This window comes from Mastigoproctus giganteus, chromosome 13, assembly GCF_048544385.1.
Source record: "Mastigoproctus giganteus isolate SK-2022 chromosome 13, ASM4854438v1, whole genome shotgun sequence".
Lineage (NCBI taxonomy): Eukaryota > Metazoa > Arthropoda > Arachnida > Uropygi > Thelyphonidae > Mastigoproctus > Mastigoproctus giganteus.
In genome coordinates this window covers 103,443,085-103,470,248 of record NC_143587.1, presented here as the reverse complement: position 1 = coordinate 103,470,248, position 27,164 = coordinate 103,443,085, and the positions used below count along the sequence as shown (strand labels likewise).

The 27,164-nt window shown below is 36.8% G+C and overlaps 1 protein-coding gene across 2 annotated transcripts in view; it reads right to left on the bottom strand.

Moving 5' to 3' along the window:
- ArfGAP3 (ADP-ribosylation factor GTPase activating protein 3) overlaps positions 1 to 27,164 on the bottom strand; it is a 195,500-nt gene that overhangs the window by 104,118 nt on the left and 64,218 nt on the right. For both annotated transcript variants that reach the window (XM_090387967.1, XM_090387966.1), the window contains exons 5-8: positions 17,721 to 17,830; positions 14,602 to 14,756; positions 7,243 to 7,509; positions 3,753 to 3,887 (exon numbers count right to left, since the gene is read on the bottom strand). In XM_090387967.1, coding sequence (XP_090244093.1) covers positions 3,753 to 3,887; positions 7,243 to 7,509; positions 14,602 to 14,756; positions 17,721 to 17,830 — 667 coding nt within the window. The remainder of the gene's footprint in view (positions 1 to 3,752; positions 3,888 to 7,242; positions 7,510 to 14,601; positions 14,757 to 17,720; positions 17,831 to 27,164) is intronic.

Below are 27,164 nucleotides of genomic sequence, written 5' to 3'. Positions count from 1 at the left end.
TTATTTCCAATTAACCACACGTGAAATGCTAGTAAGAAGGATGACAGTGTCATTGTTATCCCTCAGACCAAAGAGAATTAAAAGAAAATGGTTGATCTATTCATATGTTAACAATAACATTAACTGTATTATATTTATTGCTACTAATGAACTTTCAACATATGAGCGCAGAGCATTTAATCATTTTAACAAATTTCCAAGGAACGTTTCATAGTAATACTGTGAAGTGTTAGAGGTTCACCTAGATCCATGCTTTTGCACTTCTAAAGAAAGCATTAAGTCCAAGTTTATAGCTTGAACATTAAACATAAGAGAGGTTGTTATGTTGTTATTTGGTTTTTAGGAGCATTAGCAACTAAGGCCATATTGCTCTGGGGATATGCGGTGGTCATTCCCTGACCTTTCCGCAGCCTCCGTATTTGGTGGTCACGGGCTTGAACCCTAGTCTAATCAAGAAGCGTGTGCTAAGCACTGCTGCTCCTGCCCACCTGGCTATCGAGGCACCATAAGAGAGGAAGCTCTGTTCATAAACATTTTTGGAATGGTTATAACTTTACTAACTTCTCTCCAGATTAACACACTTTCCTATGATTTATACTAAGAGAATTATATTTTATGCTTAGAAATTCCAAGGGCAAAACAGTTGTGAGGTCAGCTGCAAAATGACTGTGTGAGGCTGGCAACTGGTATGCAAAAGATGGTTTAATAAATAAAAATAACAAAATATTTCATATTATCAAAATATTCTGTTAATTTTGTAACTATACCTGATGTTTTTGTTCCTGTAATGATATTAAGTATTTTATTATTTTTATATTATTTTATTATATAGAAAAGCAGCCAAATACTAACTGCCAACCTCGTTATTTTATACCTGAAAAATGACCGTGTTATTTTTCAGGAAGTTCCAAAGAGCCAAGAGCCAAGTTAGCAGAAAGATTTTTCCTTTTCTTACTCATTTTCACATGCAACCAACCTAACAAATGAAAGGTTACAGTGACTGAGAAGTCACAAGTAATCAGTTGCCTACATGCAGAATTATGGTCAGGTCACAGGTGGTCTAACAAATTATAAAGTACACAAATTAGATAACTCTCGAGTGATTTTTAATTCATTTGTGCCTAAGTCACATCACCTTGTGGAAAGTGGTGTTAAAAAGTTGGATAGCTCAGAGCTTCAACCTTATGTATCAGCACAAATATACTTTTGCAATGTCTGCCATCACAGATGCAGAGTTCAATATCCTTAATCAATCCCTCTTATTCTCCAGATCTGATTCCCAGTAACTTCCTCTTTCCAAAACTTAAAGAACTTCTTAGTCACAGATTTCATTGAAACAGGTGATATGTGCTCTGAACATTGACACAACTTTTTCATTCTAAAAGCTTTACTTTTTAGATCAGATCGTATATACTTGGTTTGGATTTTATTGGTGCATTAGCAATTAAGGCTATAATGCGCCAAGACCAGTCGTATATACATAAACTAGGATGGAGGGAACTGTAACTGTAGCATAAGACTAAATTCACTGTGCATGATTAGATGAGTGTTTTGTTCTTGCTGAATGGTTTGCATGCAGATTTTTTTTTTTTTTTTTTTTTGGTTAAATATATGCTGAAGGCTTACAGCTTATGCTAATATTTTGTCTTAAAGCATTATTCAGTTAAAGTTGGTCTTTGATGACTTACTTTGAACAGCATTGAAATCAACATTTACATGCATTTATCGTTTCAACCTATGCAAATTTTGAGTAGCTAAGATTTTGTAAATACATGCCTGGTTTAGTTATTTTCACTTCAGCATGTCTAGTTTTAGTTCCTCTGTTGCAGTCCTCTTTATGCATGGAAAACATTTTTATACAGATTTGGAGCCATTTCATAACCAAATAGCATACACAGACTTTTAGGTTAATGTGATTAAAAGATTTTATAGACTATTTGGTCATTTTAAAATCTCTACTTTACTTTTCTTTCTTTCTCATTCTTTTACTTTCTTGCAATGTTTTTTTTTTAGTTTAATTTAAGTGTTTTCTCTCCCTATCTTTTTTTCATTTTCCATTTTTAGTTAAATTTTCTTTCAACTTTTTTCAATCCTTTATTTAAAAAAAGAAAAAAAAAAAACGTACTAAAGTGTGTTTTTTTGGGGGGGGGGGGGGGGGTAGACTTGAATATTTATAATGCAAAAACTTGAACTTTTATTATAAAAGTTTTTATTATAAAAGACTACTGTCAATGTTATTAAAGATGGGAGCATGATTTTTGATTTGTGCACTGGTTTTAATCTATGATAATGAGCAAGTCATATTAAGGAATGTTTTGTCTTTTTTTTGTTATTTTGGTTTTTAACTTCCTATTCAGCTTTCTTTAGTTAATAGTCTCTATCAAATTTTTTTTCTTTAATAGTCCTTATCAACAAGTCTATTAGTGAGTAGATCTGTTATGGAGTTCAGCATATCTGAGAAAAGAAAATAGATTTCTTTATTCTGTGTCATAAGAAACTTAGGTTTTTATGCATCAAATATTAACCCTTCTTCCTTGTCTGCAGAAAAGTATTAATATCTGAAATGGATGGTACTATAGATTACTGTCCATTGTGATCCATCTGTGTATGTGTGTGTGTGTGGTTGGAGGAGGATATTATACTAACAGCATAAATCCATACAAATGAAACTAAGACAGGCTATTTTTTTGTTTGTGTGTGTGCGTGTAGTAGTTGTAGTATGTGATGCAAGTGTATGAGCTTATGCAGCATCAGCCAAAAAAAAAAAAAAAAACACATCATTCCCTCCAAATGCCTGTCCAGTTCCTCCTCAAATTTATCTAACCTATCAACTTCCACAACGACAGATGGAAGTTTGTTCCAGCAATTAACCACCCACTGGCTAAAGGCAAATTTCTGCACATCTATTCTACATCTGTCTTTTGTTAATTTGAATTTATGTCCCCTTAGGTTCGTAATCTGAACAAGTGGAAAGATCCCATCGGAATTCAGCGTGCTCAACCCATTCAAGGCCTTATACACACGCGAGAGAGAGAGAGAGAGAGAGAGAGAGAGAGAGAGAGAGAGAGAGAGAGAGAGAGAGAGAGAGAGAGAGATATGGAAGACAGGAAATGTGAAACATAATATAACAAAATTTTATTAAAATTTATTTTATACCATGTTTATGCCTCATAATGACCTCTGGCATGGACCAAAAAGGTGACAGATTGAATACTGGTACATTCACATGTTTGCTTCATTCCAGTTTCTAAAACTGCTGAATATTATATTCCCTTTTATAGTTAGACAATAATAGAGTTTTATTATATATGTTTCAGAATTTTCCTCCATTTTAATTTCAACTCCACCAAATAGTCAGAAATCCAGGATTTTTGTTCATAATTTGAACATATAACATAAGGCCACCATCATTCAATGCAGTCCATTCAGTATAGGGCAGTGATTAAAATGCTGTGTCTGGAAGTCATGGTCTCTTGTTGCCACCCCCAAGGTACTGCAGCTATCAGTCTCCTTCCCTTTTTTCATCTGGTTTTCTAATTTAATTTCTTTTATTTTGAAGATATTTACTTCATTTCTTTCCCCTTCACATTATAGGAGTGAAGGTTAGTTAACATAGCTCACTCTTCAGTGAACTGCAACATGGTAGTCACCAATTTTATTCAACACCCAAGAATATATTTAGAGACATTATGCTAGTTTAAATATACAGACAGTTAAACATCAAAGAACAATAAAAATCAATGATCACATACCTTTCTTCCTTTTCTAAAGGCAACAATGACTCTAAAGAAGATTTTCTTTCTGGTTTGTCAATTTGTATGCCTTTACTACTTGAATCACTAAACCTATTTGAAGCTGAACGAGGAAGAAATGGACTATCACCATATCTGTGTATTAAAAAAAAAAGGTTATAAATGATTTTTAGGGAAAATAATATTTTTTCTTTGTAAAATGAAAGGCAACAGAATATATTTCTCTTGAATATTGTGCAAAGGGCATAATGCTGGCAGTAACTATTGATGCACCAGCACATTCTCTTCTCTGTCATTTGTCAATGTTAAATATTCTAAAATATACTAAAAGTCAAAATACTCTTACCTGTAGAAAATTAGCCACTTTCAGACACTCCTAGAAGACAATGGACAGAAAAAAACTATATATTCTAGGGACTACTCTCTCCAAAATTCTCAAATGTCCTCATTTTCCTTAACAACCATAGAAAACCAACCATTGGGCCTTCTGACTCTTTGCACTTCCCTGCCACTGCAGGGAAGCACAGAGTTAGTGGGTTCTTAAAGTACTGTGGGTGACAATAACATAAACAAGATCCCCTCCTGCCATGCCAAGATTATCTGTGAATTTTACTGGTTAATTTATATATCCCATTAACCACAACTGAGATTTTAAATTTTTCATAAACAGAAAATAAATTATTTTTATTATTACTGGGTTTGTGAATGACAGAAGCGGGTTAGTACAAAGGGTGTTAGAGTAAAGCAAAAAGGCTGTGAATCAACAGCCCAGCTGTTTGGAAGTAACTAGAGAAGATTCAAATTAACATAAAATAAAATAAAGTTTAAAATACAGAAATATGATTCATATAGTAGACTGGTAGAAGAGTAGTTAATGCTTGGCACCAAGCAGTGCTTCTTCAGCACAACTGAGATAGACTTCACGATGGTCAGAAAAGTGGGAACTAAACTATGTTTTAATGTGGCAAAATACAAGATTAGGGAACCCCAAATAATTCACACACTGGGATTGAATTAAAAACAGCAGATAAGAACTGGGATTTGGGAGTTACGTTATGGTCAGATGTGAGTTCTCTGAGGAGTGTAGATAGGCAGAAACATATTTCACGGTGTCCCACTGACGATTTATAGAATGGCTTGTAGATATAGGGAGGGTGTTATCCCAATGTATAAGGAAATTGTAAGACTGCACTTGAATTACGGTGTTCAAGTATAGTTCTTGGATAACTGTATCTAAAAAAGACATTAAATTTCTTGAAAGGGTTCAAAGATAGCAATGCATCTAGTGAGACCAGCAAAAGAGCACTCGTATGAGGAAAGATTTCGAAAGACTACAGAGATTGGTAACAAGAGATTGGCATCTTAGAGGTTAGCTAATTGAGGTATATAAGGGTCTGAGAGGAGAAAGTAAGACAAATGAGGATAAATTTTCACTGTTATAAATGATTAGCATTAGCAGAGCATATATGATGCAAAAAAGCAAGCTTATATAACATCAGCCAAAAAAAAAAAACACTTCCCATCCATTCACTCCAAAAGTTTGTCCGGTTCTTCTTTGAATTCATTTAAGGTATCACCTTCCACAATGATAGATTCAACTTCTGCTGGCTAAAGGAAAATTTCACAATATGGGTTTATATCTCCTCAGGTTTGTAATCTGAGAAACAGGAAGAATACCATCAGCATTGAGCCTGCTCAAACCATTCAAGGCCGCATATACTTCAATCAGATCACCTCCCAGGTGCCTAGTCTCCAGATGCTGCTAGCACAACTTAAGCCTTTCTTGGTAAGAGCACCCCTTCATTCCTCTCACTGATCTTGTTGCCTTTCTCTATACTCGTTCTAGCAACTATACATCCTCCCTAAAATGAGTCCTCCAGACCTGTATGCAGTACTCAAGTTGTGGCCTGACCGCTGCCTTATACAAAGGGGTAATCACCTTATCGCTGCTAGCAAAATTCCTGTATATCATTGACAAGACCCCATGGCCTGCTTTGGCAGCCTGTCTACACTGCACAGAAAACTTCATATCTGACTGCACAATTACTCCCAGGTCTTTTTCATTCTCCACTACCCTGAATGTAGTTGGTGCATTTGTCAATGTTTGAAGATTCAATGCACAAGGCATAATACGATATGGGTTTAAATTAACTATATAATATTGGTGTAGATACACCATAGTTTACCCATAAACTAAACTGTGTACGTAGTGTGATGATAGGCCAACAGCTTTGAAACGCTGACCGACTGTGTGGTGGTATGCACTGAGAATAAATAACAGTAGTCTTCTCTACTAGCGAAGCATTACTTATTCGAAGTAGTGCAATACCTGGTATCCCGTTGTGAAGGTAGCCACAATATGAGATACAATTAAAAACGATGTCTTCACACTATGCACATAGTTTAATTTATGAGTAAACTATGGTGTATCTACATAGTGTATTTGTCAATGTTAAACTTCAGTTGCCACTTCTCTGTCCAACTTTTTTAGATCCTGTTAGAGTATCATATTGTCATTAACGACCCCCAACCCTGGTTGTAGAACTCCAGGGAATAAATTCGAATTGCAGGGTAAGAGGTTTAGAGTGCACTGCATGAAGTTTTCTGCAGTCCACTTTAAACCTCTTTAGCTCTCTCTAAATCTTTTAACCAGTGAGTAGTTACTTACCAGAATAAGTTGAGGCAAAATGTTAGCCTCAACCATCCTCCATGGATGGTTGAGGCTAACATTTTGGGGAAATTCAAAGATCAGCTGAATAGGTACCTCTTTGAGGAGGGAGTCAAATAAGTAGTTCATTTTATTACTACAAAAGCCTTGGGCTACACTGCACCACATGGTTAATACTTATACTAACACACATGCATAAATCCCAAGAGATCCGTTATGTTCCAAAATGAATCAAAACCACGACTAATTCCAAGAAACTGCAATTTTTAGATTTTGTTTGCAGCATTTAAGGCTAAAAAGGCGACACAGAGAATTTTGCCAGCACAAAAATGAGTTTAGCTAATGAAAACAAGGCTTAGCAGAATTTAAAAATTGTTTTGTTAATCTGTAAAAATCTAATTAAAGCAATGAAAGTTTTGGGAAACTGCCTATATGCATATTCTGACTACTATTTCACATCAATTTAAAGATTGTGCATGAGAATATGTATTATTGTATTTTTAACGAGCTTGTGTTTGCTATTTTTTTTAAATATAAATATGCTTTATTTGTTTATACACATTCTGTGTTTTTCTTAAACTTGTTCTCAGTTAATTGCTTACTTCAACAAAACGAAGTCACTTTCGTTTCACAAAATCTTGCATAATGTAAATGAATAAGTCAGTTTAAGTTTTGTAACCTCTCAAGTATCAGCAAGTTGGGCAGGCCTTAGAAGAGGGTATACAGTTTCAACTCAATTCAAATATAGTGATATTCAGTTCTATAAATTATCTATCTACAAGAAGCAAAAAATGAATTTTTATTTCAGCTCACTGTGCTTACTTTGGTGGTCCTGATGTAAATCGAATAAATTCAAAATCATCATCAAAATCTTGATCTCTATTCCTTGACATCTGTAAAGGAGTTTCCTGCTGGATAGTCTTCATATCGGAGGCAGCTGAATGTGATATGCCAGCCAATCTTGAACCAGAGAAACCCATACCGAGTCGTTCTAGTTGCTCAGCCTTTCGGGGATCTTTTTGACGTAACTTTTCTTCAGTTTGCTTCTGCTGAAGACTCAGATCCTGATAGGCAAGGCGTACAGATGCCCTATAGAAAGTGACATACAGTAAAATCTCATTAATACAAACTCGTTTTATACAAAGTACTCGTTTATATGAGCATATATCATTCCCTGCAAAAGGATAGGCTTTTCTATGTAAATATATTTGTTTATTACAAAATTATGTTAATATGTATTCTTTTCACAAAGTTCTTTTTTACCCTGTGAGAAATAAATATTGTCATTTTGTACGTTTAATACAAATCTTGACAGAGCTGCCCGATTATTGCCCCTATACCCGGTTCCCTATTTCCTAAAGGATGGCACTGATTTGTTAGAAATTAGTTTTGTGTAAACAAAAGCAGTTTATGGTAGCTACAACGTCCATTGCACTCTGAAAAACATCTTTCTGAAGGATGAGTTGTTAAATTACAAAGGAATAAAAGTTTTTCTAAGTTGTTTACATGCACTCCCTCGCTCTCCAAAGGAATAAGGTCAGTTGCAATCATTACCCCAGTTCAAAGTCTTTTGCTACTGTATACAGCAATCTAATTTTTGTGTCATTTTATCTGAGCTGATGGTCTTTTTTAAAACTTGTGTCTTTAAATTAATTTAAAATTTGTTTATATTAAATCTTATCTAGCAGTGTTATGGTAACAAAATGTAAACTGACAGAATTAAACCTGTAAATTAAACTAAAAATTATACAAGAGACTGATAGGATGGAAAGAAGCAAAACAGACATTGCAAAGGAATAAAACATCCCTTTACCTACTTTATTAACAATACAGAAAAATCGAAAAAAATGTGTGACACTGGAGTAGTGATGAAAAACAGGAAATGAATTTGTGGTGCAAAACACGAGGAGCTTGAAACAAAACTTTGAGTGGTACCAACAAATGTTGTTGTTGTTTGGTAGATTTTTGGTGCATCAGAAACTTAGGCTATAATGAACTAATTACTGTCTGATATTTTCTTTGTTTTTCTTACAAGGTGATAGGGGTTCAGATAAGGTGATATTTATTTATAAATTTTAGAAAAAGAAAAATATCATCCATGTTCTCTCGATCTCCTAGGCTACACTGTAGTGTTAAATGATTACAATTATGAAAATTAGAGGAAAAGCTGTTTTCTGTTCTTTTTGATATTGCGGGCATTTTATGATGGTATGTTTTACTGTTAGAGGGCATAAACAATTACTGCATTATGGAGGGTCACTGTTTGTTAGTAGATAGCTATGAGTGAGGAAAGTATGACCAATGCGTAATCTGGCTAGAACAGTTTCTTCCTTTCTGTTTCGTCTTAGGCTGGATTGCCACTGTTTAGGTTCTCTCTTGATTTCAAAAAGTTTATTATTTGTCTGATCTTTCCACATGCGTGTTCACACTTCTTTTCTTTATATGTCTGTTTGATAAAGGACTTATGATCACTACAAGGAGTCCTGAAATTAGATGGCATCACATTTGTAGCAATTTTAGCAGCTAAATCTGCCTGCTTGTTTCCTAGGATTCCAATGTGTCCAGGGATCCAACAAAATATTACGAGCTGTCCATGAAGTGCTAATAACTGTGCCAAAATTTTCTGTATCAGAGGATGACTAGGGAATGATTTACACTGTAGAGATTAACAGCACTTAATAAGTCTGTATGTATGATGGATTTAGCATACAAGGCTTCTTTTATATTCTCTAGGGCTAGCAGAATACCATATAACTCTGAGGTATAAATACTGCATTCTGTGATAGCTGTCTGGAGATGGTGGCATTTGGTAGTACTACAGCTGTGCCAACTTTATTACCAGTTTTGGATCCATCTGTGTATAGTTGAATGAAGCTGCTAAACTCGGTGGAGTGAGCCATATGTATTTCTCTAACGTTGATATCGGGGAAGTTATTCTTTCCCCATTGCTGAAAATGTCTATCAATACGTACTGGAGGTAATTGCCATGGCTGGGTTTCCATGCTAGTGTCCTGAAGAGTGTTAGAAAACTTCAGGCCCCAGCTTGTGATCAAAGCTTGAAGCCTAATGCCAGATGGTTTGTTGTAACACTGTTTAGTTTGATAGAGATTTCTCCATTTTGGCATGAAGAGGCATTGCCACATGGGATGATGTGGTAGACTGCTGATTTTGGCTGCATAATTTAGTGGTAGAGCTTCTCGCCTAAGGTGTAATGGTGGTTCACAGGCTTCGGTATAGAGGCTTAAGATTGGCGATGTGTGGAAAGCCCCCAGTGCAACTCTTAGTGCACTGTGATGTACAGGATCGAGCAATTTCAATACACTTGGCCTGGCCAAGTCAGATGCAGGAGACCCATAGTCTAACCGGGATCTGATCAGTGAGCGATATAGATGTAACAACACGTAGCGATCTGCACCCCATGACATAGAAGAAATTACTCTGAGAAGATTTAGTTTTCTAAGGCAACTTGTACGAATATGTTTTATATGTTCTAGGAAGTTTAATTTTTTATCAAGTATTAAACCAAGAAATCTGATACTAGGTTGGAAAGTAATACAATGAGAATCCAACTGAAGGTCTGGATCAGGATGTAAAGAATGTTTGCGACAGAAGTGTACGGCAGTCATTTTTGGTTTAGAAAGCCGATATCCATTATTTTTGGCCCAAGAGACTATTTTGTTAATGGTGCCTTGTAGTTGTCTTTCAATAAGTCTCATATTTTGAGAATGACATGACATGGCAAGATCGTCAGCATACAAATATGCATCAACTGTGTTAAGTATGCACTTGGTAATAGAATCAATTAGTAGTTGTAGTAGTGGCATGTGATGCAAGAAAGCAGGTGTATGAGCTTATGCAGCATCAGACAAAAAAATATATCACACCATTCCTTCCAAATGCCAGTTCAGTTCCTCATTAAATTTATTCAACCTATCAACTTCCACAATGACACATGGAAGTGTTTCCAGCAATTAACCACCCGCTGGCTAAAGGCAAATTTCCGCACATCTATTCTACATCTGTCTTTTCATAATTTGAATTTATGCCCCCTTAGGTTCGTAATCTGAACAAGTGGAAGGATCCCATCAGAATTCAGCGTGCTCAACCCATTCAAGGCCTTATACACCTCAATCAGATCACCACTCAGGTGCCTAGTCTCCAGCCACTGCAATTTGCAGAACTTAAGCCTCTCTTGGTAAGAGGATCCCTTCATTCCCCTCACCAATCTTGTTACCCTTCTCTGTACACGCTCAAGTAAATCTACATCCTTCCTAAAATGAAGCCTCCAGACCTGTACGCAGTACTCAAGGCATGGCCTCACCATTGCCTTATACAAAGGGATAATCACCTCCTTTTCCCTGCTAGCAAAATTCCTATATATCATTGACAAAACCCCATGACCTGCCCTGGCAGCCTGTCTGCATTGCTCAGAAAACTTCATATCTGCCTGCACAATTACTCCCAGGTCTTTTTCATTTTCTACCACCTTAAGTGTATTACCACACAGTTGGTACGTTTCTCTGGGGTTACTTCTACCCATATGCAGTACTTTGCATTTGTCAAGGTTAAACTTCAGTTGCCATTTCTTAGCCCATCTGCCCAAATTATCTAGATCCTGTTGCAGTAGCACACTGCCATTACTGTCATTAACAACCCTGCCAACCTTTGTATCATCTGCAAACTTCGACATTAAGCCTGATATACCTTCATCAATATCATTGATAAATATACAAAACAACAGTGGACCCAACACCGAACCCTGTAGGACTCCACTAATAACATTAGTCCACGAAGAGCAGCACCCATTGATTACCACCCTCTGTCTTCTCCCACTTAACTATCCTTTTATCCATTTTAGCAACTTACCCTTAATACCATTCTGCTCCAATTTGTACAATAGTCTTTCATGCACAACAGTGTCAAAAGCTTTCCTGAAATCCAAATATATGATATCAAAATTATTTTTTGCATCCAGTTCCTTTGTAACCACATCATAATATCCTATCAAATTTGTCAGACAAGACTTTCCCTTAACAAACCCATGCTGTGTCTGAATTATTGCTGCAGTCTTGTCTAGATGATCCTGCAATGCATCTTTAACCAGTGACTCCATTATTTTACCCGGAACAGAAGTTAAACTAACTGGTCTGTAATTACTCGTGTCACCCTTTGATCCCCCTTTGTTAACTCTGGATACATTTGCACATCCCCAGTATGTGGAAACCTCCCCTGAGTCCAAGGATGCTCTCATAATTATGGCTAAGGGTTTGCTTAGTTGTGTTGCTGCCTCCTTTAATATAACTGGATAGATCCCATCCACCCCAGGTGCTTTTCTTATGTTTAACTTCAACAATTTCTCCTTCATTTTGCTCTCAGTTATTACAAAATCGTTAAGTATCCTGCTACAATTTGATAACCTTCTGCCATTTTCAAACCTTAATAATTCCTCATGTGTGAATGTAGATGCAAAATACTCATTCAGTTTGTTTGCTATCTGAGCAGGATCATCAACAGTCAAACCATCGATGTCAAGTGGACCAATCAGATTCATCCCCTTCCTTTTAGAGTTTATATAAGTAAAGAAATCCTTGCTGTTTTTCTTAGCATCTTTTGCCAAGGATTTCTCGTAATATGCCTTCGCCTGCCTAACCTCCTTTGTGATCTGATTACAGACTAGCTTATATCTGCCATAGGCTTCTGAGTCGCTTCATAATTTATATGCATCCCATGCATTTTTCTTCTCTGTTACGAGTCTCATTAGTTCATTTGATAACCATTTAGGCCTAAATCCTGAACAATATTTCTTAATAGGTATGAAACTTTTAGTAGCATCCACGATTAATTCCTTGAATGCTTCCCACTTAGAATTTACTGTTAGTAACATCGTCAGTTTATCGCACTGTACAGAATTTCGAAACTTTCTGAGACCACTGTACTCACCTTTACGGAAGCAAAAACCCTTTCCTTTACCCCTAATAGTAATTATATCTTTAAGTAAATCCCACATCAGTACACTGTGATCACTGCCACCTAGTGGTTCTTTTATCTGCAAATTCCTAATACATGAATGATCACTGCTGATAACCAGATCAAGAGTATTACTTTCTCTGGTTGCCTCTCGAACATGCTGCTGCAGAAAACAATCATCCAATAAATCCACAAAAGTCTGACTAGTGTCAGATTCTAATGGCAAAGATTGTGGCGCTCAACACTGATCCTTGGGGAACTCCCTCTTCTTGTACATATGCTCGAGATAATGAAAAGTGGAATTGGACCTGAAAGGATCTGTTGCCTAGAAAGTTCTTAATAAATTTTGGGAGATGACCCCGAAGTCCAGATTTATGCAAGTACTACTGAAGAATCCCATATCGCCAAGTTGTATCAAAGGCTTTTTCGGTGTCAACACGTACCACGACTAGGTATTCATTTCTCAGGAATGCGTTCCAGATACTTGTTTCGGCCTTTATAATGAGATCAAGCATACATCTTTTTCTCCGGAAACCATAGAATGTTTTGAGTCTCTAAAAACCATGTCAGTCTAGCGTTAATTTTTTTTTCCAATGTTTTTCCCAGACAACTGGTTAGAGAAATAGGATGGAAATTTTTGGGATCTGTGTGATCTTTCCCTGGTTTCGGGAAGGCTAGCAAATAAGAATGGCACCAGCTAGCGGGGTAATATTCCTCTAAGAAAATTCTGTTATACAGTTGTACGAGGACTGTTAATGATTCCTCACTTAAATGACAGATCATGGTGTAATAAATCCCGTTGGGACCTGGAGCACTGTTTTTCATTCGTGCAAGTGCATTACGCAATTCTTTCATGGTCAGAGACAGATTATAAGAATGAAGGATGGCACTATTAAAATTAAGTTTGTATTTTTCTGTCTGGGATTTTAACAACTGAAATGATGGTTCATATGTGGCAACAGCTGAAAGCGTTTCAAATGAAGTACCTAAGGCATTGGCAATATCTATAGGTTCAGAAATTTCCTTCCCTTTTACAAGTAGAATACGAGAAGTTGTCTGCGAGTATTTACCATTAATTCTTTTGATTTTTTTTTCCATATTGTAGAGGTGGTGGAGGCATATTCCATTTATGGTGGAGGCATAATGTGCCCATGCTTCTTTTTTACTCTCTCGTCTTATATGATGAGCTTTAGCTGTGGCTCTCTTAAACTGTAGGAGGTTGACTATGGTTGGATGTTTTCGAAAAATATTCCAATATTTGTTCCTTTCTTTTTTAGCACTGTTGCATGCTTCATTTCATCACATTTTTGGGTGAAGCCGGATTTTGAATGATGATTTTTGTATAGCAGTCTCGGATGCTTTCATTATTTTATCTGTAATGTAGCTTACTGCAGAATCAATTGTGTGGGTTGCTATGAAGACAATATCTAAATGAGCTATTTCTTGGTATTTAGTCCAGTTAGCCTTATTAAATTTTCAGGTTGTCCTAATGTTACTCTGAGGAGTAGAACTTATACAGAAAGTACAGATGATATAATTTTTTTAATGTATAATTTTGTATATTTCATGGAATGAATGTATCAAATTCAGGAGTATGAGAATGTTTATATGTGTTCCCCATGAGGGTAGATACTATGTAAATGCATGTATAAATGACAATTGTGGGTCTAACAATTGTTAGAATTCTCTTCTCTAGTCACTGGATGCAGTAGAGAACTCACTCAAACAATCGTTAGAGTTCTCTACTGCATACGGCGACTAGGACGCGATGGAGAGCTCTTGCCTGGGTACTTGATTCTTAAGGTATGTGAGATCACACCTCAATTTTTTTTTTTTTTTTTTTTTTTTGTGGTTGGGGGACAAGCATATTACAGAATATTCAGTTATGGTTTGTGTGTGGTGTTTTGGATGAGTTTATCCTGTGTACAGCTAAACTTTTTATTATTATTATTACTAAGTTTCTGGCCTACAAGCCATCTAAGACATATAAGTTCAGATGTTCCCTAAATGCTTTTTATTTGAGATTTCTGGAATTTGCTTACAGTAAAATGATATTTATTTATTCCAACTTACAGATATACACACACCAAGCTTCCAGCAAAAAAGAACAAGAACCCATAAAGAGTTTACAAAAAAGGTTATTTAATACATTCAAATTTAATTTACTAATTTAATTAAATACAGACCTTATATGATTATATAATAAGAACTTACAGCTGTTTTTCTTCCTCCTCTTTAGTTAAATGAGCTTGAGCTTTGGCAGCAGAACTTACTTGTTCTTTCAGCTGGTCAGCTTTCTGAGCTTCCTTTTCTATCTCATGAAAGTTAGTTGAAACTTTCTGTGCACCAAGACCTTTCTTTGCTCCTAACTGAAAAGAAAACAAATATATATATATATATATTTATACTGAGATTCAAATTTGTATAGGGCCTTTGGTTTGAACAAGTAATTCAACATATATATCATTGTCATCATTTAAATCTGTTATGTTCAATGAGTGCACAGGTCACTATGAGAGTACAAATTAGCTGATCTTTGGACTATGTCTTCAATTACTATCCCCCTGCCAATGCTATGGGAAGGGAGGGGGGGGGTCTATATTTAAGGAATATATCTTCTGTTAATCCAAACAGAAAATTAGATAAGTTTACCAATAAACCATTTAAAATTGCAATTTTAAATAGTTTTTTGTTCTAAAAGTAAAAATTTTTAAAACTATTTGCTACCACCAAGCACATTGAATATATTATAAAATATTGCTGATGTAAAGGTTTTGTATCCATTATCAAGAAAAACTAAGAAAAAACAAAAAAGATAAGTTAAGGGACATATAAATATAGCATGATTTTTTTTTTTTTTTTTTTTTTTCAATGAAAACCCCAAACTAGAAATTATTAGAACCTATAATACTTTGTATCATGCATGAGTTGAAGGTTAAGAAGACTATGACTATATTTATTGACATTAGACTTGAATTTCTATAAATTATAATTTTCAAGAAATACTTTTTCTAGAAAAGAGAACAGTACCCACAAAAGTATCTATAGAAAAGGTAAGTAACAGAAACAGAATGTTTATGAGACAAAGAATGGAGAGATTTCGTAAGAGACAGTTCATTAATCAACCTGACTGCCCTCTTTTGAAAGGAGCCTAGAAGTTCCTGAGAGAAGTGTGGGGTATCACCCCGAATGTGGAAACAATATTCCATGGCAGAGTGGATTTGAGATTTCTACAGTGAATAGGTGTTTAGACGTAAAGTCATGCTGAGAGCAAAAGAGAAAACTCAGTTTTTCAGATGTAGAGGAAGCAATATTTGTGATGAGCTTATGCCAAGAGAGATTAAAAGTCAGGGTAATCCCTAACAGAGAAATGTGATCTTGTCTAGAAATCAATGTCATTGAAGATGAGCATAACAGCAGTAGGCTCTTTTTTGTGAGATATAAGATGAGTTTTAAAAGGATTAAAATTAACTAAGTTATCTTTGCCTCATGGGCAAATTACCTGGAGGTCAGCATTTAAGGAATTGGTGGTGGATATTTGAGAAATTGAAACTGTCTATGCAGAGAAAGGTTTCTCAAACTGGAATGTGGATTGCAATGTACTATCATCAGCAAAACTATGGGTAGGATTTTCAGACAGTGGAAGGAGATCATTAATATACAAGAGTAAAAAAGTGGGAGTAAGTTAAGTAAACCTTGAAGAACATCAGCATTATGAAGTCATTACAGGTAGAAGACAGAGCCATCTACCATCACTTGCATAGAGCAGTCAGAGAGTAAACTCTCTGACTGCCCAATTGCAAAATATACAGGCAATCCATAAGATGGGAGCTCGTTTAGAAGAACTTTATGCTAAACATGATCAAAAACCTTAGAAATGTCAAGAGCAACTACTTGAGTTTCACCAAACTTTTCGAATTTGTTCGTAGAGGGATAACATAAGCCAGTATACCAGAGGATAAACACTGATGGAATTCACATTGGCAATTACTGATCATGTGGAATGTTTGAAGATAGTTTAAGGGCAGTTAATGGATATTTCCATTATTTTGGAAAGAGAAGAGGTAAGTGAAATGGGACAATATTTAGATGGGAGGGATTTGCATCCTTTTTAGAAACCGGCTGGATATGAGAATTTTCAAGCAGAAGAAAATCATCTGTGGAAAGTGTAAAAAGGCAATAAAGCATTTGTATGGGGGGATGGAAATTTTAACAGATGCAGCAAGAGAATTCATTAACATATGTTATACTCCTATCATTCTGAGAGATTAAGTTTCTTCTACCTTTTTTTCCCTTTAAATCCCTGCATTCACTAAAACTGAATTTTTGTATTAATGTGGGGGGAGAAACATTAAAAAGAAAAAAGAAAAAAAAAAAAAAGACTGATGTGTGAATATATGGAAAGCAATAATAAACTATCTATGGTACCATATTTCTGAATATGTAAATATTTCTTATAAATAAAATATATTTTTTTCAAAATGATACACTGCGAACAAAATATTTTTACCTTTGTAGTAGCTATATTTTGTCATTTAAGTAAAATAAATCAGAAATTAGTATATTCATTCTGTTTATTTATACTTATTTTGAGTATCTTTATATTTTTATAAATTAGAAAAATGCAACAGGATTTATTTCTGCAAATAATGATTCCTTTGAAATAATTTTTAGCAATATTCATTACAATAAAATTCATTTCGGAACACCTGAAAAAATGCAGTAACATAATTTTACTGCTTGTAGTTTCAAGATTAAAAACTGGGATCTTTGAAATGTGATATCCCATCATGAATTGGCAAAATATGATTGTCTGCCACAGAGAGGAATGCATTTTTAGTTCTCATGAAAATAAGAATATGCATTGTATCACTATACTGCAGCACACTTAAAATGTCATTGCACGCACCGGTGGAGGGATGCCACTGGGTATTCCCACTCCAAGCAACTTTTAAACTGTTGTGTTTATAAGCAATATACAGAATTTTATAGAAAACTAAATTTAGAATCAGTACAAGATGAAAAATTAAGCTTTTGTGCCTTTCCGGTTAGCACACCACATAGGTGACTCTCCCCCCCCCCCCCAAGTGGTTAGTGTTTTTATGTCTGTCTCTGTGGTAACTTTCATACCTTAGGGGGATGATTAAATGAAGTCATTACATGGTGCCATTTTGAGTGGTCTTGGTTGACACTTTTAACACCAGTGTTATAGGTTTGCAAATCCTGTATTACGTTGTACAGATATGAAACCATTTATCTGGCAATTTAAAAAAAGAAGCTTAACCAAAATAGTGTTTAAGAATTCAAGATAAAGCAAAAATAAGTTAACATACCCCCTTTTTAGAAGATGTAGGCTTTCTAGAAGTAATGTTAGATTTTCTTGATTCCTGTTGTTTTTGAGCTTCAGTAGGAGATATACTTAATGCTCCATCTACATTAGGTCCTATAAGGAAAAGAAACATTTATATTTAAATGTCTGTATATTTGAATTCAAATTAATATGTGGATAGAGTCCATTATATAAGAAACAATTATGACATTTAAAATATTTATTTATTTATTTTTTTTGTTTTTATGCGGAATAGTATGGTAATTTTAATAATGTATATCTGCATGTTATTAGCACCTTGCTAATTAATTTGTAGTGTTAATCAGCCTATCAGATATAGGTTGTTAACACTACCCATATTTACTCTTATCATACTCCAGTTGACCTTAAATTTCATTAGGCTGTCAACTTCAACCAACCAAGGAGACTAGTTTATTCCAATTACTGGCAGCACAATAGCCAAATGTAAACTTCCCGAGGTCTAATCTATTAGTTTTATCCAATAATTTCTATTTATGCCTCCTTGTTTTATTTTTTTGTCTCATTTCAATATGAAAATTTCACCAGTGTTTATTTTGCTTCACCTGTCACAGTGCCTTACAAACCTCAATCAGATCTTCCTCCTCACATGCCAAATTTCCAAGCTCAGTAATGAGCATCTTTACAAATTACAGATTTCAAAGACATATTGGAAGCATTCCTTACATTTTTGAGGATATAGCTTTAAAACAGTTCCAACAGGCCGTCTACTAGACAGTTTATTGGACTGAACCTTCTATCATAACCTAATTAGCATATAATCAATTACGAAAATGCCATAAGTGATTATTTTGATTAATGACAATGCCTATCACTACTCTTTAGGAGGCATCTGGATCAGCTCGTGACTCTCCCTCTTGTCAGCTACTGACTGGAAGGTTTGATTTGATTTGTTTTTTTTTTTTGTTTTTATGGTGCAAAAGTGACTAGAAGGACAGTTATTGACAGCACAATAAACAAATGTAAACTAACTTAAATTTATAGTTAACACTTCAAGCCTCCAATAATTAGAAATCTGTAATTTGTAAAGATATTGATTACAGAGCTTGGAAATTAGTCATCTAGGCAGGAAGACCTGATGTTTCCATCTTCCATCACTATGGGTGATGGAAGATGGCTCCGTAGGCAAAATCATTTTTTTTTTTTTTTTTTATGAAAACCCCAAACGACAGTTATTAGAACTTATAGTACTTAGTACCGTGCTTGGGTTGGAGGTTGAGAAGACGAAAGAAGATATTTGTTGACATTAGACTTGAACTTCTGTAGATTGTAATTTTCAGGAAATACGAATGAAGGAAGGTTGGTTGTTCCAGAAAACGGCAGTCGAATGAATAAATAAGGAAGATGAAAAGTTGGTTCTGTGAGTTTGAAGTTTGTGGATGTTGGCTGGTGGCGGCACGTGTTCGGATGTTTTGAAAGAGAGAGCAGGAATTATAGAAGCCAATTCAGAAGAACAGTGCCCATGGAAGCATCTGTAGAAAAGGCATGCAGCAGAAACAGTAAGTCTAAGTAGGACCAAAACTTAGCTCTGGAGACTAAACATGGGTTCCACCACTTCAAGCCTCCAATAAGCAAAGTGGTGGTATTGCACTGGTTTATGAGAGTTATCTACCACCTAGTATTGCCTGGTAACACAGAGGAGCGACATTCCTTAATGTGGTGTGGTGTGGGTGCCACACCTCGACCCATGCTTACGTTGGTTCATACCTGGATGGTCACCCACAGTGTGCTTGTTGTTGTTATTTGGTTTTTAGGAGCATTAGCAACTAAGGCCATATTGCTTCGGGGATATGCGGTTGTCATTCCCTGACCTTTCCGCATCCTCCGTATTTGGTGGCTCATGGACTCGAACCCCGGTCTAATCAAGAAGCGTGTGAGACGCACTGCTGCTCCTGCCCACCTGGCTATGGAGGCGCCACAATGTGCTTGTGCATGGAGAAAATATTAACTACTTAAAATGATTTTATAAAAAACAATGAGTCACAAATGCCAGCGAGGGAATATTAATGTCTTTAAGCTGGTTATAAAGAGATGTGGGCAAAATTTGTAAGACAGCACTGAAAAAAAATACCTAACAAATCTATTGAGACATTTTAGTCCTTTTTAAGCTTTCAAGGTACTTCATTAGTATAAATTTAAATTAAAAGCAGAACTGAGAGAGAGAGAGAGAGAGAGAGAGAGAGAGAGAGAGAGAGAGAGAGAGAGAGAGAGAGATTCTTCCAAGTATGACAGGCTAGGGCTTGCTACTGGGAGACTAAAATGCTGATGAACCTGATATTCGGTTTCCATTTGTGAGTCAAGTGAACCAAATTTGGTGGAGTCCGGTTGTTCCACAACAACCAAATCCTCTGCTTGCACCTTCATGATGGTGGACTGTTAGCAACCCTTGATATATGCCAAAGATCCAAGACCTGAAATGCTTCACTTAGGCATGAATTAACATAACCAGGAATCGATGTGTGCCATCTACATCACACAGAGTAATGCCACTCCTATGTGTCACCAAGCAATACTAGGTGATAGATGACTCTCATCATCAGTGCAACTCCACCACTTTGCTTACTGAAGGCCTGAGGTGGTAAAACTTGTGTTTAGTCTCCAGAGTAAAGCTCCTCTAACCACAATCTCTTCCATATGTAGTATGAGTGATGTGTTTTTTTGATTATGATGGGCATCATGTAAGTTACAATATTCCTTACAATTTTGAGAGTACAGCTCTAAAATGGTGTTCATATGCCTGCTGATTCCAATGGGCTGAACCAACTGGTAAGTCTAGGACGCATGTACATTAGTTAATGTATAATCTCTCTGCTTCTGTTCTGCAGCTAGTGATTAATAGAAACAAGAGCAGTGTGTGTGCGGGAGGCACTGTCAAGGCCATGTTATATCAAGGAGCTGGATATACTCTTGCTGGTTGTACACCATATCTAAAACTTTCTTGAATTCATACAACTCGTTCCCTCCCTCCATTTCCACTTTATTTACTGACTACATCACAAATAGTCCAACTAATAGAACAAACTTATCTGCAAAAATATCTAAACTTCCCCAAAACTTTCTTATTAATTTCAAATATATATTTTTTTCTCAGATCCAATCTCAATGGTCTGTTTCCACCCACAGTCTGCCAAGCCACTCTTACTTTTTCTGATATAATCCTTATTGGTTGTCTCAATCACTGCTCATTTCAATTGTCCTAATTATTTGTTCTACAATTCCTTTGAAGCAAAAGGTGATACTTGTGCATATGCCTGCTCTAATATTCCTTGTCAGAGGTTTCTTGTCTGAAGTCTCTTCTTTCTCATTTTGGCTTAAAACCAGTCATCTACATCATTTTGTCAAATTCATTTGTTTCCTTTATCATTCTCAAAACTCCATTATTCACACAGAACTCTCTGACTTACTTTCTTTAAAACTCAACATTCTCCAATCTAACTTTCATAACTGCGTTGTAATTTTCCTTCATGCCTTTATATTCACAACTCCAGTAGTTTTCTAGTTACACAGACCCAGCTGATTGAGATGCTATTGCAATTACTAATGATCTCACACAGCTTAAGAATAACAGACTAAAGTTCCTCTAGGCACTCCAGAACAAAATCATCTGCCCCCACTCCTACATACCTATTCTCGGCCTCATATTGTTTGGGATTTCTTCTTTTCCTTTGATTACTGTTTTAAATTTACCAATTCCAGTGTTTGCTCAGATTGTGTCAGGGAAATTATTCAAGTAGGGATGAAATCCTTTATTCTGCATTCTGATCCTTTATTCTCGGTTTTTTTCCAATAAATGTGCTATGGCTGTTAAAAATAAGACTGTAGCATATTAGAATAATCATGTTTCCAAACCTTCAGTTTCATTTCCTGCCTACATTAATGCTTGCAACAATTACAAAAACAATTATTGATCAATTGAAACTGTATTTCAAACAGGCTAAGAACAGGACACTTGCTTCTTGCTCAAATGGTTACTGAAAATCTGTTCTTAAAACTGTTGGCAGTATCTTCTGTTGAGCTACAATCCCACCTCTATTACAACTTGTTGGTTCTACTCCATTCTTCATCTATGCATAAAGCTGACTTATGGCCACCCTACTTTTCTTTTAATTCTGGTATTGATAGACTTGGTAAACCACTCTTACCAAAGTTGAGTCAGTTTGGTGTGATACAAGCACTGGAAAAACAAAACTGAGAGCAGAGGTGTGTCATTGGCCTAATGACTGTGATGAGTATACCAAACAGCTATACAGAGTTGTTGTTGTTTGTTTGGTTTTTAGGAGCAATAGCAACTAAGGCCATATTGCTCTGGGGATGTGCGGTGGTCATTCCCTGACCTTTCCGCATCCTCCATATTTGGTGGTCACGGGCTTGAACCCCGGTCTAATCAAGAAGCGTATGCTACGCACTGTTGCTCCTGCCCACCTGGCTACGGAGGCACCAACTATACAGAGAAATAGAGTGGGCCAGCATATCAGAATGTCTCATAATGGGAGATTATAACTTTCCCGATGTTGACTGGAATTTGTGGGTTGGTCACTCACACACTAGCAAAACTTCTGTGGGTTTCTTGGATGACTGTTTTCTATAGCAGAATGTCAGAGAGGCAACAAGAGAAAGCAATACTCTCGATCTGGTTATTAGCAGTGATTCTTCATGCATTAAGAATCTGCAGGTAAAAGACCCACTTGGTTGCAGCAATCACAGTGTACTAATGTGGATCTTAATTAAATGCGTAACTACTGTCAAGGGTAAAGTGAAAGGCTTTTGCTTTCATAAGGGTGGCTACAGTGGTGTTAGAAAGTTATTAAATTCTGTTCAGTGGGACCAACTGATAATGTTACCAACAGCAAATTCTAAATGGGAAGTATTCAGGGAAATAATCAAAGGTACTAGGCTTTTAATACCAATGAAGAAATACTGTTCAAGGCTTAGACCTAAATGGATGTCAGATGAACTAGCGGGACAAGTAGCAGAGAAGAAATGTGCATGGGATGCATAAAAAATTATCAAGCAACACAGAAGCCTTTGGTATGTAAATAAATTAGTCTGTAACTGAGTCACAAAGGAGGTTAGGCAAGCTAAGGCAGATTATGAGAGGTGGAAATGCAAAGAAAAACAAAAACAACTTCTAAGCTTATATTAACAGAAGAAGGAAAGGGTTGAATCACACTGGGCCACTTGATGTCTATGGGTTAACTGTTGGTGATCCTGCTCAGGTTGCAGATAATTGAGGTGGTAACTTGCATCTACATTCACACGAGGAATTAGTATTAGTATTAGTAATGGCCGCATGGTGCAAGAAAGCCTATGACTTATGCTGCACCAGCCAAAAAAAAAAAAAAAAAAATCCGAACAAAACGATGATAAAAACAAAAAAAAATAAATAAATAAATAACTAAATAATAATAATTAATAAAAAAAAAAAAAAAAAAAAAAGGAAATTAAACCTATCATCCTATACGCTTCCCTTACCCGAAAGTACTATCCAGATGACCTTTGAATTTCCCCAAACAGTCGGCCTCTACCACCCATGAAAGCAACTTATTCCAGTAATTTATAACTCGCTGGCTAAAATAAAACTTCCTACAGTCCAATCTAAACATTTCCCCCCCCGTAACTTGAATTTATGTCCTCTAGTTCTAGCATCATTTATAATCTTGAAAATTTTGTCCTCATTCATTTTACCGATGCCTCTCAGAGCCTTAAACACCTAAATCAAATCTCCTCTAAGGTGTCTAGTTTCCAAACTCTGCAACCCACATATTCAAAGTCTTTCTTCATAAGGACGCCCTTTTGCTGATCTCACCAGGCGAGTTACCTTTCTTTGCACCCTTTCAAGAAGCTCTATGTCTTTCTTTAGGTGCGGTCTCCATACTTGAACATAGTATTCCAAGTGTGGTCTAACATAAGCCTTATATAATAGATAGATCATCGATAGGACACCATGGGCCTTCCTTGCAACCTGTTTACAATGCTCAGAGAATTTCATGTCTGACCGTATCGTAACACTCAAGTCCCTTTCCTCCAGTATTGGGTTTAGTTGAACTCCACCAAGTGAATAAGTTTTTTTGGGATTACTGTTTCCCAGATGTAATACCTTACACTTTGTTGGATTAAAGCACAGCTGCCATTTTTCTGACCATTCCTGAAGTCTATCTAGGTCTCTCTGAAGAAGCTCAGCTTGACAGTGATCATTAACTACTCTACCAATTTTAACATCATCTGCAAATTTAGACATCACGCCCTCTATCCCTTCATCAATGTCGTTTATGAAAATTAAAAACAACAGTGGTCCTAATACTGATCCTTGGGGAACCCCACTTCTTACATCAACCCAATCTGAGGAATAGCCATTTATCACAACCCTCTGCCTCCTGTCCTGAAGCCATCCTTCTATCCATCTAAGGATTTTCCCAGTGAATTCCTTAGGGAAGGGGATGCCAGAAGTTTATCAAACTCTAATGAGAAACTAAATGACTTTGTGATACCTGAAGTTAAGCGGAGGAGAAATTGTTCAAGATGGACATAAAAAAGTTACATGGGGTGGATAGAATCTATCCAATTATATTAAAGGAAGCAGCAAAGGAGGTAAGCAAACCTTTAGCCATACTTATGAGAGCATCCTCGGATTCAGAGGAAGTCCCTATGGACTAGAGATGTGCGAATGTATCCCCAATTCATAAAGGGTGATCAAAAGGTGATGTGAGAAATTACACACGTGTTATCTTAACATCTGTTCTAGGGAAAATAACGGAATCACTGGTTAAAGAAGTAATGCAGGATTATCCGGACAGACATGCAATTATACTGCGATCACAGCAGGGATTTGTTAAGGGGAACTCTTCTAACCAATATGATAGGTTTTATGATGCAGTGCCCAAGGAACTGGATGCAAAAAATAATTTCAACATCAGATACTTGGATTTCAGGAAGGTTTTTGATACCATTGCACATAAGAGACTGCTGTACAAACTGGAGCAAAGTGGCATTAAGGGTAATGCACTGCTCTTTGTGGACTAATATTATTTGTGGAGTTCCCCAGGGTTCGGTGCTGGGCCTGTTGTTGTTTTCAATATTTATCAATGATATTGACAAAGGTACATCAGGCTTAATGTCTAAGTTTTCAGATGATACAAAGGTTGGCAGGGTAGTTAATGACAATAATCATGGTGAGCTTTTGAAACAAAATCTAGGAAAATTGGGTCAATGGGCTGAGAAATGGCAGTTGAAGTTTAACATTGACAAATGTAAAGTACTGCACATGGGTAGCAGTAACTCCAGAGTAACTCATGGGGTTTTGTTAATGATTTACAGAAACTCTGCTAGCAGGGAGGTGATTATTTCTTTGTATCAGGCTATAGTTAGGCCTCATCTTGAGTACTGTATACAGGTCTGGAGGTCTCGCTTTAGGAAGGATATAGATCTGCTGGAATGGGTGCAGAGAAGGGCAACCAGACTGGTGAAGGAAACAAAAGGGTGCTCTTATCTAGAAAGGCTTCAGTTCTGCAAATTGAAAAGTCTCAAGACTAGGCACCTGTGGGAGAAATCTGACTGAGGTGTTTAAAGCCTTGAACAGATTGAGTAAGCTGAGCGTGAATGGCATTCTTCCACGTGCTGAGACTACACACATGAGGAAGCACAAATTCAAGTGGAGGAAGGGTGGTGCAGAATAGATGTGTAGAAGTTTGCCTTCAGCCAGTGGGTATTTGATTGCTGGAACAGGCTTCCATCTGTTGTCGCGGAAGTAGATGAGTTGAATACATTCAAGGAAGAACTAGACAAATTCTTCCCTGAACTATACAGGGTGTCTCAAAAATATTGGTACAAACGTTTAGGGGAGGTAGGTAACATCTAAAGGAATGTGAATCGCATAGGAACCCATAACCGGAAACGTCACCGTAAGTCGGTACATGGTGCTGTTCATCAGTTCGCAAGAGGGAAAATTTCTGGTTTGCTCGTTCAAGCAGTTCAAGAGCATGCATTGATATATGAACTGTGAGCTGGCAGACATGCACCTAGTGTATGGATTAGCAGAGGGCAATGGAGAGTCCGCTGCTCAACGAATTTATGGAGAACGCTTCCCAGACAGACATGTATAGGACAACCATTTGTTTGTGTGTGTGCATCAAAATCTGTGCGATTATGGGTCATTTAGAGATAACAGGAGTGGTGCGGGCAGACCATGTTCAACGCGACCTCCCGCCATGAAAGAAAGTGTGTTGAATGCCGTCCAGAATAATCCTACTACCAGCACACATACTGTTGCCTCTGCCTTAGGAGTGTCTCGTTGCAGTGTACAGCTTTCCTTGAAAAAGGTAACTCACGAGTGGTTGCAGAGCAAAGATATCTTGGAGTGGTCTTTGATTCAAAACTAACTTTTTATTCCCATTTGATCTACTTGGCGAAGAAAATGAGAAATTATGCAGGTATGATTGCCAGGATCAGTCGAGTAGACTGGGGACTCAAAAGAAAGACCCTGGCGGTCATATACCGTGCAATGTTCCTACCTGTTATCACCTATGGAGCTGGTGGGTGGTTCATCTGCTCGGCCATAGTAACAAATAGGAATAAATTAGAATCAATACAAAGGACAACACTACTCACTATTACCAGAGCATGTCACACAGTAAGCACACCTGCACTACAGTTGCTGGCCGGAACTCTCCCACTTTACCTGGAAGTAGCCAAAAGAGGCTTATATTATAGATTTAAAAAGGGCATACCTACAGAATTTCTGGGGATAGCCCTTGACACAACCAACACCTCCAATGATGAAAGAAAAAGAATAGCCACAAAGCTCCATGAGCTATGGCAAACAAAGTGGGAGCAGGAAACCAGAGGTCTGGTTACCAAACGGTTTCTGCCACGGGTGTCAATGGTTAGCCCACAGCCACCTAAGTGGCATGCCCCTGGACCTTTTACAACATTTATATTGACAGGTCACATTTCTCCATAAAGGCGAAACTAACCTCCTCAGCATTAGCATTAGTAGAGGCATTTGATGCAAGAAAGCAAGCTTATGCAGCATCAGCCAAAAAAAAAAAAAAAAAAAACCCACTTCCACTTCACCCCTCTGTTCGTTCAAAATACATGTCCAGCTGAGCCTTAAACTTATTTAGGCTATCAACCTCCACCACAAGGGATGGGAGTCTGTTCCACCAACCAACCACCCGCTGGCTAAAGGCAAATTTCCGCACGTCTATCCTATATCTGTCTTTCCTCAATTTGAATTTATGCCCTCTCAGGTGATTTTTCTGAGCTAGAGGAAGAATCCCATCAGCATTGAGCATGCTTAAACCATTCAAGGCTTTATACACCTCTATCAGATCACCTCGCTGGTGCCTAGTCTCCAGACACTGTAATTTGCAAAACTTAAGCCTTTCTTCGTAAGAGCACCCCTTTGTTCCAT